General features: G+C 38.1%; 1 protein-coding gene across 11 annotated transcripts in view; it reads right to left on the bottom strand.

Moving 5' to 3' along the window:
- KIF1B (kinesin family member 1B) overlaps window positions 1–22735 on the bottom strand; it is a 124467-nt gene that overhangs the window by 67392 nt on the left and 34340 nt on the right. For 3 of the 11 annotated variants that reach the window (XM_084875276.1, XM_084875284.1, XM_084875277.1), the window contains exons 6-13: window positions 21743–21921; window positions 21095–21206; window positions 17599–17676; window positions 16191–16256; window positions 11981–12056; window positions 11299–11377; window positions 9248–9390; window positions 4986–5119 (exon numbers count right to left, since the gene is read on the bottom strand). In XM_084875276.1, the coding sequence (XP_084731402.1) occupies window positions 4986–5119; window positions 9248–9390; window positions 11299–11377; window positions 11981–12056; window positions 16191–16256; window positions 17599–17676; window positions 21095–21206; window positions 21743–21921 (867 nt within the window). Of the gene's footprint in view, window positions 1–4985; window positions 5198–8057; window positions 8100–9247; window positions 9391–11298; window positions 11378–11980; window positions 12057–15492; window positions 15511–16190; window positions 16257–17598; window positions 17677–21094; window positions 21207–21742; window positions 21922–22735 lie in introns of all 11 variants that reach the window. The other 8 variants (XM_084875285.1, XM_084875275.1, XM_084875281.1 and 5 more) reach the window with 7 other exon arrangements.

Genomic DNA, 22735 nt, shown 5'->3' on the forward strand with positions numbered 1-22735 from the left:
TAATGATAAGATAATGACACTGTGATGATAATAGTGATAGTGATTAAGGATAAAAAGTCTTAATAGTTCACAAAATAGTATGATTCATTTAATAGGCTATTATAAGAAGCCTCTGGGATCCCAAAACGTAATTACACAGAAAGAAACTGTGAATATGTAATACAATAAACCCCAGGTGTCTGGCATTTGCACGGGGCCAGGTAAAACAGCCAAGAGTAAAGAATCAAGGCAGCAGCTGAAAAAGCAAAGGAGGGCAGGAGTCAGGAGAAATGAACTGGAGAGCACGATGGAGATGATGGTGATGATGGTGATGATGATGATGATGATGGAGGAGAAGAAAAAGAAGGACAATAACAACTGCTACAACTAGCTAAACTAGGCAAAGAGCAAAACTGTTAACACTCAGAACTGGCGTGGGCATCAGTAAGGTTGATACACAGGGGGCCACGTAGGAGGTGCACTTTCGGGAAAGAAAAGAGTCAGTTCAGTTAGAACAAGTCTGCAGGGGGCCGGGAGGGCCTGCAGAAAAGAGACAAAGCCATCCAATTGGCTCTCAATAACCCTCCACATATGCACAGGCTGAGAACCACCTGAACGGCTTCTCTACACAGTTCTCTAACAGGAATGGCTAATACTGCAATGCATGTGCCAACCCAAAGCTAAGTGAGGAAGAACCAACACGCCACGATAGAGGGCCAGCAACTAAGAAAAAAACATACAATCCTGGCAAGCAATAAGATAGCCAGGAAAGGATGCCATGTAGCAAGCGGTCAACAGTGTGTCTATAAAGCATCACAAAAGCTATTCTACAACTCTAACCGGGTAGTGTTAAATGCTTCTGCAAATGACTGCAAAAGGGCAAGTACAAGACAAGCTGGCACCTATCTGTATGACATTAAGGTTTATTAACGATAGCAGGTAAAAGCGATTACATTCTCACACTGACAACTTAAACAAAGCAGAATATGATGCCCCTGACCAAACCAGAGCACTTACACTAGTGCTCAGTATACACCACGTGGCCCACAAGCACTGATGTTTGCTGTGGAATAAAAAGTGACCCATGAAATAGTTTGTTTTCCTAGTTGATTTTCAAAAAAGATCATGTCAGAGCAGAGGTTTTTCTGGCTATATTTTGGGGCAACTGTAAACTCACCCTAAGGAAGCAAAATTATTGTCTAGAAATCCTCTTACTATCATTTTGCTGCCAACTCTAAAGTGACCTCTCTAATTTTACTTCCCACCTGGAGGGTAAATCAAAAGATGATCTCTATGTAGAAAAAGATGTAATGAGTAAGCTGAAGAAGGTACTACTTTATTTTTCAATACAGCTTCAAGTTGTATTGTTTATATTGTTTAGAATGCTATTTTTTAAAACTCTGAAAAAAGATTACAGAAAATGATATTGAGTATCATATTAACAAAACTTTAGTGCTGGGAAAACCATTTTTTCCAGAATCATTCTAAGGATAAAGAAACTGAGGATCAAAGAAACTAAACAATTAACTTGAGGACGCATTCTTCCTGAGCCAGGTCCAAGGCAGAATCGATAGACTTTAAATAAAATATTCTACCAATGCCCACTATAAATTATTTAATAAAGGGTGAAGGATATCCTTTCTTCAAGCCTGAGTAACAAACAGTATGAATAAAATAGAGATGCCAACAGGAAGACAGCTTTCAGTCTCTGAGTCATCAACTCACTCTGCAGGCAGGCCTGGCACACTGGTGTCCAGTCTGCCCACAACCCACTCTAGAAGTCTAATTTAAGATTAAACTAAAATGAGGATTCACAGCTAAGCAATGAGGAGCTGAGAAGACAAATCTTTAAAAGGTCTTTCCTTCCTACAGATACTACACATAAAGAAATGCCGAAAAACAGAGTGACATCAGGAACTTTTTTTAAGTTCCAAGGAATGCTGGGCTTAGGTGTCACATCACATATGTCTAGCTATGTGTACAGCACTGGTTAATAATTATGTTTATATGACTCAATACAAATTTTTTTTGTTTCGTCAATCCTCACCCGAGAATATTTTTCCATTTATATATATATATATATATATATATATATATATATATATATATATATATATATATATATATATTTTTTAGAGACTGGAAGGGAAGGCCAAGAGAGAGAGAGAGAGAAGCATCTATGTGAGAAAGACACATATGCCTCCCGTATACACCCTGATAGTTGGGGATGGAACTTGCAACCCAGGTACGTGCCCTTGATCTGGAATCAAATCCACGGTCCTCCAGGTGCATGGACCGACGCTCTAACCACGGAGAAACACCGGCCAAGGCTGGCTAAACACAATTTAATCTCTTCACCATGATTCAGTTATGGTGGCAGAGAAACCCACCAAGTCAGAAAAATTTCCATGGAAAAAAACTAGCTTGAATTCTGACATTTAAAAGTTTAGTGCTTATCCATGAAACATTCCTTGAAGCCATCAGATGCTGAGGTTTACTGTACTGAACACAGCATGCTTCATAAGTGAGTTCCAAGCATGGGCCTTGGGCTGCCTAGCACAGCATCAGCCCTTGCATGCTTCTGTAATGGATATTGCTGATATTTATAGTCTAAGCCTAAGCAATGGCACTCACAGTGCTGACTCTGATGTCAGACTAATAAATAAACGCCATTGTCACCACACAATGACTATGGCTACCTCTTTGAAAATTTTCTGAATAGGAATTAAATCGAGATTACATACATTTCAACTCAGTTTCAACTAAAAACTGAAAGCAACTACATGCCTTTCTGTTTTGCCAGAGACATTTATGAATGGCATAACATGGACAGACCTCTCCATATGAAAACAGACTATTCAATGAACAATGCAGTAGCAACATGATCATGTTTTTTAAGAAGCAAAGGGAAATAGAATGTTGGGAAAATGAATTGACCCCTCTATTACTGTTTCCCATTACAGTATTTTTATCCTACAGTGTCATGTCTTAGGAACGCAGCTCCTTCACACTCAACAATGAGATAACCCAAAAATGAGGAATTCTCAAGCATTTCTATCACACAAACACTGCCTTCTGTGGATGCAAGAAGCAATCTGCCTGCAGCACTGAAATGCAGGGCTGCCAGAGTGGAATGCTCCCCATTCACAGAACAAGAGCAGAATCCAGGCACTTAGCTTCAGTGAACTACCACGCTACATTAAAAACTCAAGATGGAATGCAAAGAAGCTACTTCCTAAAGGTAGGGAAGATGGAAGATTTCATTTATGTTGGCTTACAGGATCATTACAATGAAGAATGCAGTTTTGTCTTGTTTTTGGTGGGAAGTAGGGAGGTTGGGGGGAAGGTTCCCAGAATAATGGCAGTGTTATTCCTTAGAAACTATTTGGAAAACACTGGATGATCTAATTCTCAGAGTCTGACATTCAACATTATTTTCAGTTGGACCCACTTGGCAGTTAGGAAGAATTTCTTCTTTTACACCAAGATGTATGTTAAAGGAAGGTGTAGTCTCAATAGTGCACTAACGCTTTAATAAGCAAATAGTAAGATTCAAAATCCCAAATAAAAAGCACATTTTATATTCAATAGGAAGTGGGAGACTTCCCTCTGCCCTCCCACAGAGCCCCGCATTCCCACGGTGGCCCTGCACAGCCCCTGTCCCTGAGGAACAGCACCTGTCACTGAGGCCTCGCGGTAAAATTACGCGATAAAACACGTGAGGAAAGCCTTCTTGCCCAGGGCTTTGCTCCAGACTTCAGTAACATGTCAAAGTCAATTTCACAACAGCAGAAATTACTCTTCACTTGGCAACATGAAAAGACTTCTCACTCCCTCTCCCTCTGCCACTTTCCACTGACATGCTCTGGAGGAAGATACAAGATCTTTGGTTTCCAAAGCACCTTATTTTAGGAGTAAAATGCCCAGGGGGAAGGTAGGCTGATTAAGAAGCAGAAGGCCATTCTTTATGTTAAATCTTTCTCAGCCTCACCTGAAAACCGAAAAGGAAGCATTTGACATCTTCAATTATCAAGCTTAATTCCTCTTAGCGGTGAAAATGTGAGCAAACCTTTTCAAACGTTAATCTGTCAGTGTCACTGCTCTCCCGGTCCTTGAATGGGCAGCAGTGGTGGATGCAGAGGACTATTATTAGCTGGCAGCATGAGGGCAACTTCCCAGCTCCTTAACCAGTTTCTTCACACTCCTGGTTTTCCCTACCCTGGCACTTCTGAACACAAAGGCCAAAAGATATGAATCAAACCATGATCCTGGGGGTGACAAGCAAGGAAAGAAAACGCATCTGTGATGCTGCCACAGTGATTTGAAGGATGGCACCACAGGGGACAACTGTCTGCTCTCACTGTAGTCACTGAGGGGGGAGGAGGAACCCATGGTCAGAAGACTGCTGCTCCTCACTTCCACATTCATGGAGAGAGGCAAGCAAGACCTGACGAGCCCGCAATAGGCTGGGAAAGTAAGCTGAGTGCCAGGCAGGACCTGCACAGGAGGTGGCAGCCTTCCACAGCAGTGACCACCAGGTTTCCAGACTTTCTATGGACTTCCAAAGGATGCCACTTCATGTGTCTCTGACTAAACCTGATACATACCTACTCCAATGTGCAAACTTTCTTTTGATTGAATATTTGTCTTACTAAATAATGCATGGCTCCACATCAAATTGTTTTCAACCAATTAATTAGTCTCCAACTAAATTTCTAACTAAACAAGTTCATTGACTTACAAACTACCTCAGAACTAATGGTCATACCTATGTACTTATCAGTTACTTTGCATGGCCAGCCTACAATCTGCCCTTGAATCTCTCCACTCTGCCTGGCCACGTCAGAGCCAAGCATTCTGGTGAACAGAAATTAATTATCTTACAAAGTAGCAAATTCCATTTTCAGTTCTCCCACATGCTGAACCAAAATCTCAGTGGTTTTCAATTCCAATTCGGCTTTGTGGAACTACATAAATACTTTTATTTAGCCTGAATGGTTACTCACCTTTAGACGTTCGATGGCTTCTTCCCCTCCAGGGGTAGACATGATCCTCTCCTGAATGCTGGTCACAGATGTTAAGCCCACCTGACTACTGAGTGAGCAGGAAGATGAAGATGAAGTAAGGGACCCCATGGATGCTGTGGAAAAATTGCCAGGGCGTTGATTCTCAGAGGCTAGCAAATATCTATGCTTATTGTTCTGAAAATCTTTCAGATCTGGGAGACAGACAGAATGGAAGGCAGAAAAAGTAGAAGAAAGGGAAAGGAACAGAGAAAGAGGAAAAAAACAAAAACAGGAAGGAACACCCGTGTAAGAAAGGAAAGCATTAAAGTGCCAAGACGAAGACATGTTATCATACAAAAACAAGTTGCACCTGTTCTAGATGGCAGTTCTAAAACATGTCTGTATTTACACTGGTATCCTAAACGTTAAGAACCAATTCTGAATTTGGAAACTAAAAAATTACAGCATGGTTAATGTTGTATCAGGTTGGAACAACAGAATGCTTAGGCATTCTCCTTTCTATTCCTTCTGTGGCTCCAAATCTGCAATCTCACATTTACACTACCCGTAAATCCCAATAGTTTGTCACAGTAAGGGAAAAGAGATGATCACTTGTTTATCAATAATACATATCAGCCAGGCTCAGTTCTTTATAGCATTCAGCAAAAATTCCCCCAAAAATGTCACAGTTAAAACAAAAATATGAATACTTATAGTGTCCGTTGTTTAGGAACATTTCAATATGCTAAAAAGAATTTTTTAAATACATCATTTTTTAAAAATAGGAGAGATAATTGTAGAAATGACAGGAATTTTGTCTAAGTCCTGGTTAAGAACTTAGGGCTGATTGCTTGCCTTAGCAGGGAAGAGCAATTAGTATGTTTACATTAATCTATTAGAGCACGCAAAAATTACGTCTGAGTGTATGCTAAGTAAGACTCTCACTTTTCCGAAAAGTATGACCATGAGTCATTCATTGTAAGCCAAGTTCTCAGTATGAAATGCAAGTTTTAGGGACACACTTTCATTTACTAAAGTTTTCAATAGAGCTATAGATTTTGCTTTTAAACTTAGTTTTGGCAAATGAGCCACAAACAACTAAGTTTAATACTTTGCTGGTTGTACTTTTCTTTATTAATCATCCTTCTCAAATAGACACCAGGAAAAAAATCATAGGTATTGTTGCATTCCAATTTTAAAATTAGCTCATTTTTAAATTTGAGAAAATCTACATTTTCTCAAATTCATATAAAAACTAAGTTTTCCTTAATGAATATGAGTTAAGCCAAAACCGGTTTGGCTCAATGGATAGAGCGTCGGCTTGGGGACTGAAAGGTCCCAGGTTCGATTCCGGTCAGAGGCATGTACCTTGGTTGCGGGCATATCCCTAGTAGGGGGTGTGTAAGAGGCAGCTGATTGATGACTCTCTCTCTCATCTATGTTTCTAACTCTCTATCTCTCTCCCTTCCTCTCTGTACAAAAATAAAAAAATGTATTAAAAAAAGAAAAAAGAATATGAGTTAATACAAAGAGTAAAAAAAAAAAAAAGTTCTTTCTGGCCTATTCATGTCTAATTAATCAAATTAGATTGAAACGCCTTAGAACTAGCAGTTGCTTCAAGACAGTTTGAAAACCACCATCTGCAAATATAGAGCACAGAAAAACAAGCAAGTTTTAAAAGGATAGGAACCGCAGGGAAAGAATTAGCCATCAGGTGATGGCAGCAAGGTGGGGAAGAGGAAGGCGGGGTTAGAAAGTCCTTGGACACATGCAGGCCCTAAAAGGAATTAAGTGTAGTAGATCGAAATGGAAATTCAGAAGTGGTCAGGCTGCTTTCCTGCACGGTATGGAATTAGAATTTAAGTCATGCAGTTTTCAGGGAGAAGCCACAGCTGCTCAGGAAAAGCGAGGCCACAAGCTGGCAGCACCTCGGGAGCACAAGAGCGAGAACAAGAGGTGTCTTTCCCACACCGTGTCGGTCAGCTTGGAAATCTCAGACAGAGCCGTCCAGTCCAAGAGCCACTCTGATTCAGAACGTCTAGTGTCCTCAAGGCCTAACGTTGTCACAGCGGCCAGGGCTACATGTGGTTTCTCTTATGGGTTTCTCACTGACTGTCAAGCCAACAAATCAATAAACTTGATAAACTATCTTAAAAGGGTAAGAAATTATTTCCTCACCAATTTATAACACATATGGGAAGATTAATCTGCGATCCTTTAAAAAATATCCTCATTTCAAGCACAAATTTCATTCACATAAGTTTTTAAAATTTAATTTGCAATTCATGAAAAAGAAAATAAAAGAGTTTACCTAACTATCAAGCAAGCTGAGGCCCAAGATAGGGAGGAAGCCAATTTAGCCTAATCCAGGGTGAACGCTAATCCAGCAGTCACAGAGCTGCTCAATCACAGAGACTTCCCAACTGGAAGCGACTGTTTTCAATTAATTATACAATATATACACCAAACCTAACAATTACACAGCTAAGTAAAAAGGATTTTCCTATTAAATAATCAGATTTGAAGGATATTAAGAGCAAAAAGGTGTAATAATGATTAAAAGCAAGGGCTGTGAGCTACCCTACCCAACCTGACCACACAGAAACCATCGGATCTGAACAGCCAACTAACCACTCCGGGTAACAGTGTCCTCACTGGTACAATGGACATAATGGGACCTTTTAAGTTATTGACAGGATTGAGATAATATATCCAAGGTACCAGAACAGGGCCTGACACATTATATACACTTCATAAGCATGAGCTGCTGTCACTGCTATTATCATCTATGACTCTGGATTCAGATTAATTACATAAGTAGAAACACTGAAGGGTAGAAGCAACATGAGATTCTTTAGCCTCTCGACTTTATTCAAGACACAAACTGAAATGCAGCAGAGACTGCTTTGCTAAATGTAGGAGGGCAAAACTGGATCATTTCTGGATCTACGCACAGTACGCTCTGTCTGGGATTTCACTGTTAGAACTGCTGGCATGCAAAGCTCATTTTAGGTTAATCCAGCAGAAGCAGCTAGCAGAGTACTGAGAATGACCAATACATGAAATACACACATTTGCCTCCACTTCCAGTGTAATCATCGATCAATGGATCAACTGAAGGTAAGCAGGAGGGAAAATACAAGAAGGATCAAAGTTCAGGTTCAGCAGTGACACAGAGAGGGAACAGAGCAGTATTTTGGCATTTGGGGAGATGAAAATATTAACACAGAATATATTATCATTTTACAAACTATATTCATCTAAAATTACATGCTAATCAGTAAGACAAACTAAACTAGAAAATCAGAAGAGGCCTTGAAAAATCTTACTAGAATTCCAAATAATGTTAATATTAATTTTATACTAAAAAACACACACCATAAATATGCTCTATTAAATAAAACCAAATGCTATTCAACCTGAATAATCCAGTTAACTCACTTAAGAGAACTTCTGATTAGGCATAATGCCTAATCAGACATAGGAGATTCATTTTAAGACCAATGAATTACATTAAAATTAGATTCATTTTAAGACAATACTGTAAGACAACATTCTCTGGAAGTCTAATTCTTGAACTTGAGATCAATTAAATAATTTCCCCTTCATATGTTCATAGGGAATAGGGTGGGGAGCATTCACACATATGTCACTGCTATTATATTAACCCAGAGAAACCTGTAACACAAAAACAAAAATTTCAAGTAATATTTTTATGAATTAGTTTCTCAGTGAGAATAGCTTTATGTTTCAAATAAATCCCATTGCTGATCTAAAACAGAAACCTAACAAAAATACAAGTAGTGATATATTCATGAAAAATTAATTTCATGAGTCAAATGGATATCCTGGTACATACTATATAAAAAACTTCTGAGATAACTTTCATTGTTTCTTTTTTTTTTAAGAAGTTAAGGAAAAAACAGTCTGGCTGGTGGGCTCAGCAGTTGAGTGTTGACCCAGGACCCAAGAGTTCGATTCCTGGTCAGGACACATGCCTGGGGTCTTGGGATTGATCCCCAGGAGGGGGCATGCAGCAGGTAGCAGATCTTTGATCCTTTTCATTGATGTTTCTTTCTATCTCTCCCTTCCCTCCCTTCCTCTCTCTCTAAAAATCTATAAACACAAAAAAAAAGAAAAACAAAAAACAAAAAAACCTTTCCCTATCATCTAGCTTCATCAAATTCCTTAAATATAAATTTAAATATAAGAGCCCTGAAGAGAAAAGGATTAGATTTGGTATTGATCCTGAATTTACTTACTGTCAATGATATCACCCAGTCCCTGAGCACGAAGAAGGTCCTTAAGTCGTGTCACCTCCTCCTTTAATTCACGGACGAGCTTGGCATTGGGGTCTTCATTGATAACAGCATTGCATTTAATTTGTTTTGCTCGATCTGCATATCTAGATCCAAAAAGACTCATTTTTACCATTCTTCAAATGCTCTACTTTTCATAACATACCTTTCTTTCTTTCTCTTTTTCTTTTTTAACATACCATTATAAAGTTTTATAATACCTTATAAAGAAGAAGAAAACATCAACAAATCAACAAACGACAAGTGTTGGCGAGGTTGCGGAGAAAAAGGAACCCTTGTGCACTGCTGGTGGGAATGCAGACTGGTGCAACCACTGTGGAGAACAGTGTGGAGTTTCCTCAAAAAACTGAAAATGGAACTCCCATTTGACCCAGTAATCCCACTTCTAGGAATATATCCCAAGAAACTATTATAGAAACACCAATCAGAAAGGATATATGCACCCCTATGTTTATAGCAGCACAATCTACAATAGCCAGAATTTGGAAACAGCCTAAGTGTCCGTCAGCAGATGATTGGATCCAAAAACTATGGTACATCTACACAATGGAATACTATGCTGCCATAAAAAAGAAGGAATTCTCATCATTTGCAGCAACCTGGATGGAATTGGAGAACATCATGCTGAGTGAAATAAGCCAATCAATGAAAAAGAAACACCACATGACCTCACTCATTTGTGGATAATAAAGAGCATTATAAACTGATGAACCAAAAGATAGATATAGAGACAGTATATCAACAAGTAGACTGTCAAATTACAGCGGGGAGGGGAGGAAGATCTGGGGGAGATAATAGATCAACTGAAGGACTTTTATACATGCATATAAGTACAACCAATGGACACAAAACTCTGGGGAGGGAGGGGATGTTGAGGGAGGGAGGGGGGCAAAAAAAATATCAATAAAATATATTAAAAAAAAAAAAGAAGAAGAAGAAGAAAAAGGCTCAGATAAATTTAAGTGATTTTCTCAAGATCACAAAAGAAATAAATACCAGAGAAAGGACTCAAAACTGATTAGTCAGACTGTAAGTGTTCCTTTTCATTATATCAGTGTGTTTAATGACAGAAGAGTAGAAAGTTTGGGATTAAAATAATGAAACTTATTCATATTTAGAAATACTCTATTAGTAAACATTCTGTCACTAATTTTTAAATGGTACATGTAGTCTTAACTATATTATTTTTTTAAACTTAAGCATTTTTTTTTTTTAAATATATTTTATTGATTTTACACAGAGAGGAATTGAGAGGGATAGAGAGTTAGAAACGTCAATGAAAGAGAAACATCGACCAGCTGCCTCTTGCACACCCCCCACTGGGGATGTGCCCGCAACCAAGGTACGTGCCCTTGACCGGAATCGAACCCGGGACCTTTCAGTCCGCAGGCCGACGCTCTACCACTGAGCCAAACCGGTTTCGGCAAACTTAAGCATTTCTATAATGACAAAAACCACAAGGGACACTTCTTTTTATAAATATGAATATTATTTAAAAACTTTCACTATTATCTAATAGTTATCCAAAAATCTAATTTGAACAATATTAATATTTTTCCTATGAAAATGTTTTTCCTTTTTCAATGAAACCGAAAACCATAAACCATAGGTCAATTCTATTATAATAAGAGTCTCCTTCCCTTCACATTTTCCCTATTATGAGAAGGCTGGATCATCACGTACATAAATGACTACCTATAAGAATATGCATGGCCTAACAAAATGACTTAATGTGGCATTGTGTTCTTCTAAGCCAGTGGTCGGCAAACTGCGGCTCGCAAGCCACATGAGGCTCTTTGGCCCCTTGAGTGTAGCTCTTCCACAAAATACCACGGCCTGGCAAGTCTATTTTGAAGAAGTGGCGTTAGAAGTTTAAGTTTAAAAAAATATGGCTCTCAAAAAAAATTTCAATCGTTGTACTGTTAATATTTGGCTCTGTTGACTAATGAGTTTGCCGACCACTATTCTAAGCTATTGGGATCAAATTGGAGTACCTCAGAGTGCTCAAAGTTTCATCATAGTTGATATCTGCTGGGCTCAGAGCAGCAACCATTGCAGTCCGAGAATTGCCACCTAAAAAGATGAATCATGATTATCTTAAATCATTCTCATTTTAGAAAAATTTTATTGAATGTATCAGATCAGACAGCAAAACCTTAGATCCTAAGATTTAATCAAAAGTCAATAAACTTGTTGAATGTCCCCATGTCAGGCACTGTACTCAAATCTTGGTGTCTGGATCTACTATGTCTACCTTCCCTCTTCCCACACCAATCAAGACCTCAGCCAGTTCACCAAAGTTGCTCTTAGCGATGTGAATGTTACTGGTGATGTGGATGGCCCAAAAGGCCATTCTCAGCCTCTTCCTTCTATCAGCAATGCTTGGCACAGCTGATCCCTCCCTCCTCCTCATCAAGGAGGGAAAAGGGCTAAAGAAACAATGACTGAAGGTCCTAAGACATCAACAAAAACGAGTAAGGGTTGGTTATATCTCACTGTGTACACCTCAAAGGAACATGAAGCTTTCAAAGAGGAAGAGGAGCAATAGTTTGAAGCAGGTGTGCAGAGAAGACAACTACTTCACCGTTTATGTCTGGAAGTCAATGATTCAGGGGAGAAAACCCTGGTTTAAATAAAGGTGTGCAAATCCAACCAGCTTAGCAGTGTTCAACATACCTAGATTTTCTCGAAGGAGCCAAGTAAGCACAGAATCCCTGTAGGGAATAAAATCAGTTTTCTTCTTCTTCTTACTCTATTAAACAGAAAGAAATGGTTTTAGTGTTGCTAAGGAGGAAAACATCACATGAAGGACAAACCGCCTAAAATTCCCAAGTAAATCAAATTACAGTAGAACCCTCACTGTAGAAATTTAACACTTCACAGCTTCAATTCTTCACAATACCCCAAAGCTCATGTAATAAAGTAATTGTTTCTTTCTATATTTTATTTTGAAAAATGTGTAACATACACAAGTTTAGAGAGTAATATGAGTTATCATATATTCATCATGCAGCTCTTAACCATTTTCAATATTTTGAAATTACCCCTCAAACACTATTCTACACTTTTTACTCCTGAAACATTTTGGAGTAAATTGCATCATGCCCTTTTTATACCTAAGTCCTTAGCCGATAAGGACAGTCTCTTACAGTTCAAAGACCAAATTAAGGAAATATAACATCAACATACTACTACTATCAATTATCCTGTCCATATCATGTCTTTTATAGCTGGTAATGTTTTAAAGGAAGTCCAACATTTCACCTATAAATACTTCAGGTACAAATTTCAAACAGAGAAAGATTAAAAAAACATAACTGCATGACCATTACACACTTAGCAAAATTAACAGTAACTCCTTAATATATTATCTAATACCCAATCTCAAATAATACTTTTTTACTTTTGCTGAGGGTTGAATGTAAATCCTGTACATTTCAGGCCAAATGTGTAGGAGCCAGTCATTTAGTTAATGCATTTACTTGTTCAACCACCAGATCATCAAGTGGACTGTTACATATCTAGTAACTCTTGTACAATTTGGTTTCTTTAGATGGAAATTATGCCCAAAATAAATGCAATCAGTAGAGTTAGAGTATTAGATCTAAGGAAATAATATAATTTGTTAATCTTGAGACCTGTGAAGACTAAAAAAATGCATTTTTCTATATATGAAGAGTTTATTATACTGTTCTCTCCATTACCCTTCTCATTAGTATAGAATGAAGCAAAAAGCACCAATGTAAAGCCAGTGCTGCAAAGGAGGAAGTTATATCCTTTGAAAAGAAACGTTTTTGTAGATAAAAGCTACTTTAGTATCTGCTGGCTGACTAATGTACTGTGATAAGAAGCTACTAGGGAGAATGCCAGGGTTCAGTGATATACATCTCCCCAGCAATGAGCAGTTTTATAATCCACCCCAGGTACAGTGAGCTAAATTACACTAAGGATGATCTAGTTCTTGTAAAAACACAGGTATTCAGAAAAGGCAAACTAAGTAGCTAACCTCTGGTTTGTTGAGGAGGAAAGAAAGTAGGCAAACAGTACTTTAATTCCACCTCTTATAGAAAATATCCCCTCCATCTCAGCCCACCCTCACTGACACGCATTCCAACAATTATAAAGTCATTTCCAATAGATTTTAAATTATACAGACCTCAAGGGAGACTGAACCCCCTCAGTCATTCACAACCTAATGGAACTTTCACTCCACTACAAAATTCTTGAGGCCCGAGACCTCTCACTCCACTTTGCCTATGGTTAGTACTGAAAATGCTGCAAGATTTAAAGCAAGGCAGTTACAATGACTGCAAACAATACTCAAAAATAAGCAGGCTCACTTTGCCTAAAATATTCTATTTTTAGCTATTCCCTAATTTAATATAAAGTTAAATTAAGGAATAGCTAAATGAATATGCATAAATAGAACTTCAATCTTTTCTATTTGAAAATACCCTGGAATTTTAGCCATTTCTTCTCTACTTGCTGTCTTATACAGATAAATGTCATCTGTCTTACACCCATAATTTAAAAAAATCAGTGCTTCAGTAGTTACATTAAAAAGTTTTATTCACGCCGAAACTGGTTTGGCTCAGTGGTTGAGCGTCGGTCTGCAGACTGAAAGGTCCCAGGTTCGATTCTGGTCAGGGGCATGTACGTTGGTTGTGGGCACATCCCCAGTGTGGGATGTGCAGGAGGCAGCTGGTCAATGTTTCTCTCTCATCGACGTTTCTAGCTCTCTATCTCTCTCCCTTCCTCTCTGTAAAAAATCAATAAAATATATTTTAAAAAAAAAGTTTTATTCACATCAATAACTTCTCTAAAAAGAAATATTGAGTTTAAATGGTAATAATCCTGTTTATCTCCCCAGTGGAAATAATAAGACATCTTAATTCACCAAAAATTATGCTTATTGCATAAAAACTAAAATTTATTTCTGACCTTTTATAGTTATAACATGGATGTAAAGTACTAAATTGAGTTTTACAAAACTGCTTATAAAAAGTCATTTGTGAATTACTGAGGCACATAGCAAAGCGGAAAATATACAGTATAGGTAAGTACTTTGTAAACTTCTCCTTGGGTTCATATGGATGTTAATTGATAAGCAAATGAGCAGAACAAGTTAAAACAATCACTAAGTTTTAACAGTCTTTATGGTTCTGGGACCCAGATTAAGTATTTTAAGAATATCCATAAATGTAAATCAAATAGCAGATTTTTTAATCTAAGGCAGCTTTTTCTAATAGCAGAGAAAAACAGAAAAGTGGTATTATTTCTGTCCCTCCCTTTCCCTTCCACCCTCTCTGAAAAATCAATGGAAATATATCCTAACGTGAGGATTAACAAAAATAAATAAGTAAATAAATAAAATAAATAACCCATGACTTTGCATGGTAAAAAACAAGTACAAATAATACAAAGAAAAATAATTAAGAAAAATATACGGGACAAACTGGTTTGGCTCAATGGATAGAGCGTCGGCCTGCGAACTCAAGGGTCCCAGATTTGATCTGGTCAAGGGCATGTACCTTGGTTGTGGGTACATACCCAGTAGGGAGTGTGCAGGAGGCAGCTGATCGATGTTTCTAACTCTATCCCTCTCCCTTCCTCTCTGTAAAAAATCAATAAAATATATTTTTTTTTAAAAAGAAAAATATACAAACAATTCCAAGAAGCCAGCTATGTTTTAGAATGGTACCCTTAAGAAATTTCTTTCATCATCTGCTTGAGAGGTTAATAGATCTCTTCAAGAGACAGTCCATTAGATCAGCGGTCACCAACCTTATGGACCTCACGGACCACCAGTTGGCGACTGCTGTTCCCAAGGTTTCCTTAAACCAGTGGAAACCAAACTTTTGGACCTCACAGACCACCAGTGGTTCATGGACCACCAGTTGGCGACCACTGCTTTAGATCACTAGAAGAGATATTGCAAGATAACACAATGTAGAAACTTCCTCAACTGTCTTTCCCCTTATTCTGAATTCCTTCTTCAAAGTACATCATGTTCCTTAAATTAATTTTGCTGTGAAGCAATTCTAAATTCCAGAGCCATGAAACAAAAAACAAAAACTTTTTCTGAAAGTGCCATTCCTACTTATGTGCCATACATCCTGCTGAGGATTCAAAATCATCACAACTGATTCCACAGCTATTAGTTCATTTTTACCAGCCTCCCACCATACCTTGCTGGTGCAGTTATCCTACAGATGAAAGCATTAAAAAAGAGAATGAGAACACAGGATAAGCCTCCGTACAGAAAACAGTGTGTAATTTTTAAGTCATAAATTGAATATGACTTCTCAGAGATAAGCAAAAAGGCATTTAATTCTTTTTTAAGGACTCAAATAAGATACTAAATTAGAACACACATGACTAACACTTTCTTAGCTTCTAACATAAATAACAAAGCCTTTTATATAAAAATTGTTTCAGTTTTAGTGTTCCAGTGTTAAGGAATAATAAAATAAACTTTTAAAAATACATTACTGGCCCTCAAATCAACAGTTTTTATTATGGCAAACTGTTCAAAATACTCCAAAGTACTGCATCCTACTTAGAAAAGATTGTACAGTAAAAGAAGATACAACAAATACTTATGGTTTTTACGAGATATGAAATAAGGCTCAAAAAATAGCCAAACCTTAGGTCTTTGTAAAGACCTAGCCCTTCCTTTTGCTTACACAGCTCTGTTTACTTTCATTCTCCTATATCTCTTTTACTTTTAGTGCAAAGTGTATTATACCTCTTATCAAAAAGCTCTAAAGGAAGGAAGGTATTATCTAAGAGGGCCAAAAAAGGGCAACCGTCATAAACAATCAAAATATCTGTCAAATACATTTGCTGAACAAACAAATTTTCTTTACAATGAAGTAACACTTACCACTTCCGCCAAGGCTGAAATGACTTTGCCCAGAGTTGTAAGAGACTTATTAATATTTGCTCCTTCCTAAAATCAATTCCAAACATAAAAGAATTTAAGAATTTCTACAACTGCCACATCATATATAATAGATAGAATACAATTAGACATAGGCTTAGCATTATAAGTTTATGACCACAAATTCTAAAAACCTCCTTCAATTCTCAATCTTCCCTCCTCTCCAATTGATAACATGCCAAGACCACATGCCTAATTGCACAGTTCTAAAGTATCTTTGAGATGTTTACGCTCCAAAAATTTACAGATGCAGCCTTTTTCCCACAATTCACCAACATGAAATTTTTGCTCTTGTTAGGCATATCTCTAGAGGAGTTCATGCTTGGTCTCACATCTGGATCTTGTGTATCCTTTTTTCCCACTACTGTCCCTTACTTTCATTTGTTCCTCAAAATACAATTCAACTCTCACCATGAAGTCCTCCTTAATTACTATGCTATACTAGAGGCCTGGCACACAAAATTCATGCACAGGTGCAGTCCCTAGGCCTGGCCAGCAATCAGGGCTGAGCCAATCGGGGCCTGCCAGCTGGGGGGAAGGGCAGGACACAGGAAGTTGGCTATTGGCCACGAGGATGGAGCCGGCCCTCGGCCCCCTGGGAAAGGGGCCATGTCCACTACCACCCACCACCAGTTCCCTGTCCCAGCCCAGGGCCCAAAAGCCTTGGTGGGGTCGGGAGAGGAGGCAATGGTAACCAGGCCAGGCACAGAAGGAATGGACGCCCTACCACCATGTGGTTCCCTGCCTTTCCCCCTCCTGCTCCTTTTGCCGCCAAGCCGCCACCACCACAGCGTGCGGGCAGCAGGCCAATCAGGGCCTGCTGGACAAGGGGAGGGACAGGGTGCAGGAGGATGGCCATCAGTCCTTGGTCTCCCTGTGAAAGGGGCTGCATCCACCACCATTCACCCGGTTCCCTGTCCCAGCCCAGAGCCTAGCCCCAATGGGGGGGGGGGGGGCGGAGGTACCATGGAAGGTTGGCCAGCCAGGGGAGGTTGGCTGTGGGAACACACTGACCACCAGGGGACAGCTTCTGTGTTGAATATCTGCCCCCTGGAGGTCAGTGCATGTCAGCAACCAGTCATTCTGGTAGCTTAGGCTTTTATATATACAGATAATCTTTCTTTGAAGTTATAGAGCAGAATAGGCAACATTTTTCTTAAAGGTATTGTGGTCTCTGTCACAACTTCTCAACCCTACCATTGTAGCATGAAAGCAGCCACAGATAATATGTAAATAGATGTCACTGTACTCTAATAAAATCTTATTTATAAAAACAGTCAGTGGGCCAGATATGACTACCCATGTTATAGAACAATTATTGATGAGGCCATTTGTTTGACAAGAAAAATACCTTTAATCGAGTCCCTTTGGCACCAGTTGAATCAGCTCGTTCACTCCCTGCTAGATCCACCAAGCTGATTTTACTGACCTGGTAGAGAACAATAACATTGCGGCAATTCAAAAATAAGCCAAGTCCAAGTTAAAAACATTTAGAATCAGGAAACTGAAAGATTAAGGCAAGGAGAAGACTAAAAATATTGATTAAGACATATATATATATATATATATATATATATATATATATATATGACATAAGACGACAAAGTCAACATATAGTTTTTATCAATTTAAAGGGCACACAGAAAGATCACAGCAATTATCTATATTTTACAATGATGTCATAAAAAAATGTAAAACTCTGCAGCCACTATGGAAAACATTATGGAAGGTCCTCAAAAAATTAAAAATAGAACTGCCATATGATCCTAGAAATTCCAGTTCTGCATATTTATCCAAAGAAAATGAAAACACTAACTCAAAAAGATATATGCAACCCCAATATTCATTGCAGCATTATATACAATAGCCAAGATAAGGAAACAACCTAAGTATCCATTGATAGATGAATAAATACAGACAGGGTGGTACATACATAAAATGGTATATTATCCAATCATAAAAAAGAATGAAATCTTGCCATCTGCTACAACATGGATGGACCCTGAGGGCATTATGTTAAGTTAAGTAAGTTCAGCCAAGAAAGAGAAATACTACATGATCTCACTTATATTTGGAATTTGGGAGGTGGAGAGGGGGAGTGGGGGGTGGAACTCACAGAAACAGAGAACAAGACAGGTGATTGCCAAAAGCAAGGAGTTGGAGGTTAGGGAAGAATACGAAAAATGGGCTAAGGGAATCAAAAGGTAAAACTTCCAGTTATTAAAGAAATAAGTCATGGGATGCAATGTAGTAGTATGGTGACTACAGTTAATAATACTGTATTGCATGTTTGAAAGTTACTAAGAGTAAATTTTAAAAGTTCTCAGTGTAAGAAAAAAATTCTGTAGTTATATAGTGAAGGAAATTAATTAGACTTATTGTGATGATCATTTCACAATATATACAAATATCAACTCATTATTTTGTACACCTGAAATATAATGTATATCAATTATGTTATACCTCAATAAAGTTTTAAAAGCAGAAAAATATATAAAACTCATTGACCCATTAAATGGCATTAAAATGAAGCTTCCAGCCCTGGCCTGGTGGCTGTTGGTTGGAGAGTCATCCTGTGAACCAATGGTGGGAGTTAGATTCCCATTCAAGGCACATACCTAGGTTTTAGGTTCAATCCCCATGGGGGTGAGTATGGGAGGTAGCCAATCCATTTCTCCTTCACATCAATGTTGTTGTTTTTTTTCTCTCTCTCTCAAATCAATTTAAAAAAACAAAAACCCGTCCCTGCCTTTCCAGCATGGCTCAGTGGTTGAGCATCGACCTATGAACCAAGAGGTCACAGTTCAATTCCTGGTCAGGGCACACACCCAGGTTGTGGGCTCAATTTCCAGTGTGGGTCGTGCAAGAGGCAGCCGATCAATGATTCTCTCTCATTATTGATGTTTCCATTTCTTACTCCCTTCTCCCTTCCTCTCTGAAGTCAATAAAAAAAAAATATTACAAAACAAACAAACACATCCTCGAGTGAGGATTTTAAAAATTAAATAAATAAAAATTTAAAAATGAAGCTTCCAGAAACTGGAACTGTCAAATACTGATGGTGGGAATATAAATGATATTGTTTCACTGTATCATTTTACAATGAAAGACGGAAAACCGTTAGCAGGTTCTTAAGAAGCTCAACATACACTTATAAGATTCAACCATTCTACTTCAAGGTATAAACCAAGAGAAACAAAAACAAATACACACACAAAGACTTGTACACACATGTGAACAGCATCTTCATTTGTAAGATCAAAACCGGACACAATTTAAATGCCCATCAACAGGTGAATTACTGAGCAAACTGTGATACGTCATCTGTATAATGGAATAGTAAACAGCATGAAAGAGTGAACTACAGATACACACAACATAGATGAGTCTCAAAATCGTTATGTTAAGGAAAGAAGCCAGACAAAAAATACTATGTTATTCCTGGAAACTGTAAATTCATCTATAGTGACAGAAAGTAGGTCATGGATTACCTGAGGATGGGGGTGAAAGGAGGGATGTAGTTAGACTACAAAGGAGAATGAAGCAACTTTTTGGGGTACTAGATAAGATACCTAGTTGTAGTATTGCTTTCATAGGTGTATACATATGTGATCCAGATTTATACTTTAAATATATGTTTTACTGTACTTCAATAATACATGAAGTTTTTTTAAAATGCTTCAGGAAAGTTCAGACAAAAGTATCTAAAATTGATTATCATGGAAGCTATGGTTATGGGATTAACATTACTATTTTTGTAGATTTGACGTCATATAAAAGAAAAGAAAATGCTTTCCTGTAAGATATTCCTTGTGCCAATCAGATGAATACCGACTACTATGTGGCATTAATATTGTAACCGCTGGCTAAGCAGTGTCAACTTATTTGATAATCCATATGAAAGATTATATTCTTAAAAATAATTTTCACTAAAAACAAAGAGGTTATCAGGTAAAAGTTAATTCTAGTTTTTAGTGATACTAGTTCCATAAGGTACTAAGTTTATAAGCAAAGGATCTTTTATAATTGCTAGTACAATAACTCTAACTTCAGATAAAAAATCCAGCTATATGCTATGTAGGGATATAAGCAGAGTAGAATTCAACATAAATTTATTATTACCAATAATGACAATAAAGTTAACATTTATTAAGTGGTTACTCTGTGCCAAGCACTATTATGTGTGCTTAACCTGTAATACTACTTAATCCTTTTTAACGATACTATGAGGCTGGGGAAACTGAGGCACAAAGAGATTAAGTAACTTGCCCAAGGCAACACTGCTGAAAAGTGGCAGTGCCAGGATCTAAAGCAAGCAGTTTAATTCCAAAGTCTATATATTTAACCACTGTAGAAAATGAGAAATTAACAAGCAAAGGTATCTGAAGAACATCAGAACTGCTGTACAGTTATTTACTTTCCAAAAAAAAAAAAATACATCTTGTCTGCTTCATGGTTTGCTTAGACATTAATCCTGCAGTAACATTATCAGAGCTTTAAAAAATGAAATACACATACAAAGAAGCTAATAAGATAATTAAGAGGTTCCAGTCAGGAAGAAGAAAAGGGAGGATTTTCTTCCCTCAGAACTACTTAATTAATTCCCTTGCATAGAGAAGTTTTTGAGAACCAAAGTCTTGGATTGTTTTTCCTTTACCCTATTTTCTCTTTTGCAATTTCACTCATGAATCCATACTCAAAACTGGTTTAGAGAGGAATAAAAATGGTAAGCGAAAGGTATAAAATACCCTCCATTAAGTAAAAATCCCCAAAATGCAGAGGCTGGCAAGGACTTCTGAAAATCCCCGCTGTGCACAACTCAAGCCCAGAGACTGAAGTTCTCCTACCTTCTCAGTGGAGAGGTTGGTCTCAGCATCGTGTTTCTTCTGGGTGAAAACAATTGTAAACACAGCATGGGAACGGCTACTTGTTTCATTCATGTTGGTAGCTGCCACTGTCCTAAATACACATAAAGGCGACCACGTGACAATGGAATTCTTAGATGCAAGTTAAAAGGGACATCAGGTTCCACATGACAAGCATAACAATCACAAGCAACAACTTTAATTCACAGAGTGCAAGACTATCACACAAAATGCTCTCAATACACTCTATTTACGAGTTTATCAAGTTACACTCCAAAGGTACGCCCTCACAGTCATGTTTCATACTCCAGTTGTCCCTTTTGGAAACCACTGAGGCATTTAATTTTTATTAGGCGTTCATTTATTCCGGGATCAATTACTACCATAGGCATGTGATAAGCAGCATTTTAGCATAACTTGACCAAAACCCAATAGTAAAACTTAACCGCAGTTCTCTTGTGCCCCAGCAGTGCATTGTTTTGATAGGAAGATAGATACTAAATATGCTGAAGCCCTCACTTCTCAGCACAACCAAAGGATCAGAGGATCCACAATGACAACACTTTCCTAACTACAAAGGGCCTGAAAATGTGCCAAAGGCCTCAGCCATCACTCTCTTCCCTGCCATACCTGGCTTTGTTCCCAGCATCCATGAGGTCAGCAATGTCTGTGTAGGAAGTGACTGCCAGCTTTGACAGATCCTCCACATAGGGGCCAAGAAGTGGGTGCTCGCGTACACGCAGATTACCCTTGTTTTTTGGATTCAGCAAATCTCGTACTCTTTCACAGTAAATTTCCATGTAGCTCACCTAGAAACAAATTATTAACGAATGAGAACTCAGGGGGGAAAATCCTCTAATTAAAAAAAATGAAAAACTTATTAAAAGTAATTAGGGATTAGCAACTTTTACTAAGTGAAATGCCATAGTTCCAGTCCCTTTTATTCTATTAACATATTATTGATATATGCACAGATACCACTGAGTAGGTTAGGACCAGCCTTCTGACTTTCTCAGGGGAAAAAAGGCTGTAAATAAGCTATCTTAGCACACAGTGACTACCACCTGTGTTTAGCAGAAAAAAATAACATTTTTAATAGCAACTTCTCAGTTGTCAATATTTTTTAAAATGTTTGCCATTCTCCAAAAGCTTGGAAACAATATTTCTATTAGTGTTAAAACCAAGGAACTGTATCAATATTCCAGAGCAGTTAAGACAAGAGCCCAGCCTCTCTAATACCAGTACTTAAAGACTGGCCACAATGTGACTGATTATGGGCCAAAATGTATCTATCAGAAGAGATAAGGACTGGTCAGCACAGAATTCAATTGTACGGCAGGACCTATCCAAGTCTCACAGGCGAAGAAGCCACAGACAATGTGCTGTCATGGAGATGAATGTGTTAGGCTATCATTTCTTCACCCGAAGCGATTAAGCATCTATCTAATCAACTCCTCTCCCTCTAACTTCATGCTCACCAAAAACCACCAACAGAGGTCCGCCCAATAATATACCAATCACAAGTGTCTGGTCTGGGTAACAGTTAATCCTCACAGGAAAATAATAAACCAATTTGCTGGTTTCTTAACATCAATCAAATGAGCTTCCTTCAAGAGTCTGCCT

The sequence above is a fragment of the Pipistrellus hanaki genome, assembly GCF_964339955.1.
Source record: "Pipistrellus hanaki genome assembly, chromosome: 2".
Taxonomy (NCBI): Eukaryota; Metazoa; Chordata; class Mammalia; order Chiroptera; family Vespertilionidae; genus Pipistrellus; species Pipistrellus hanaki.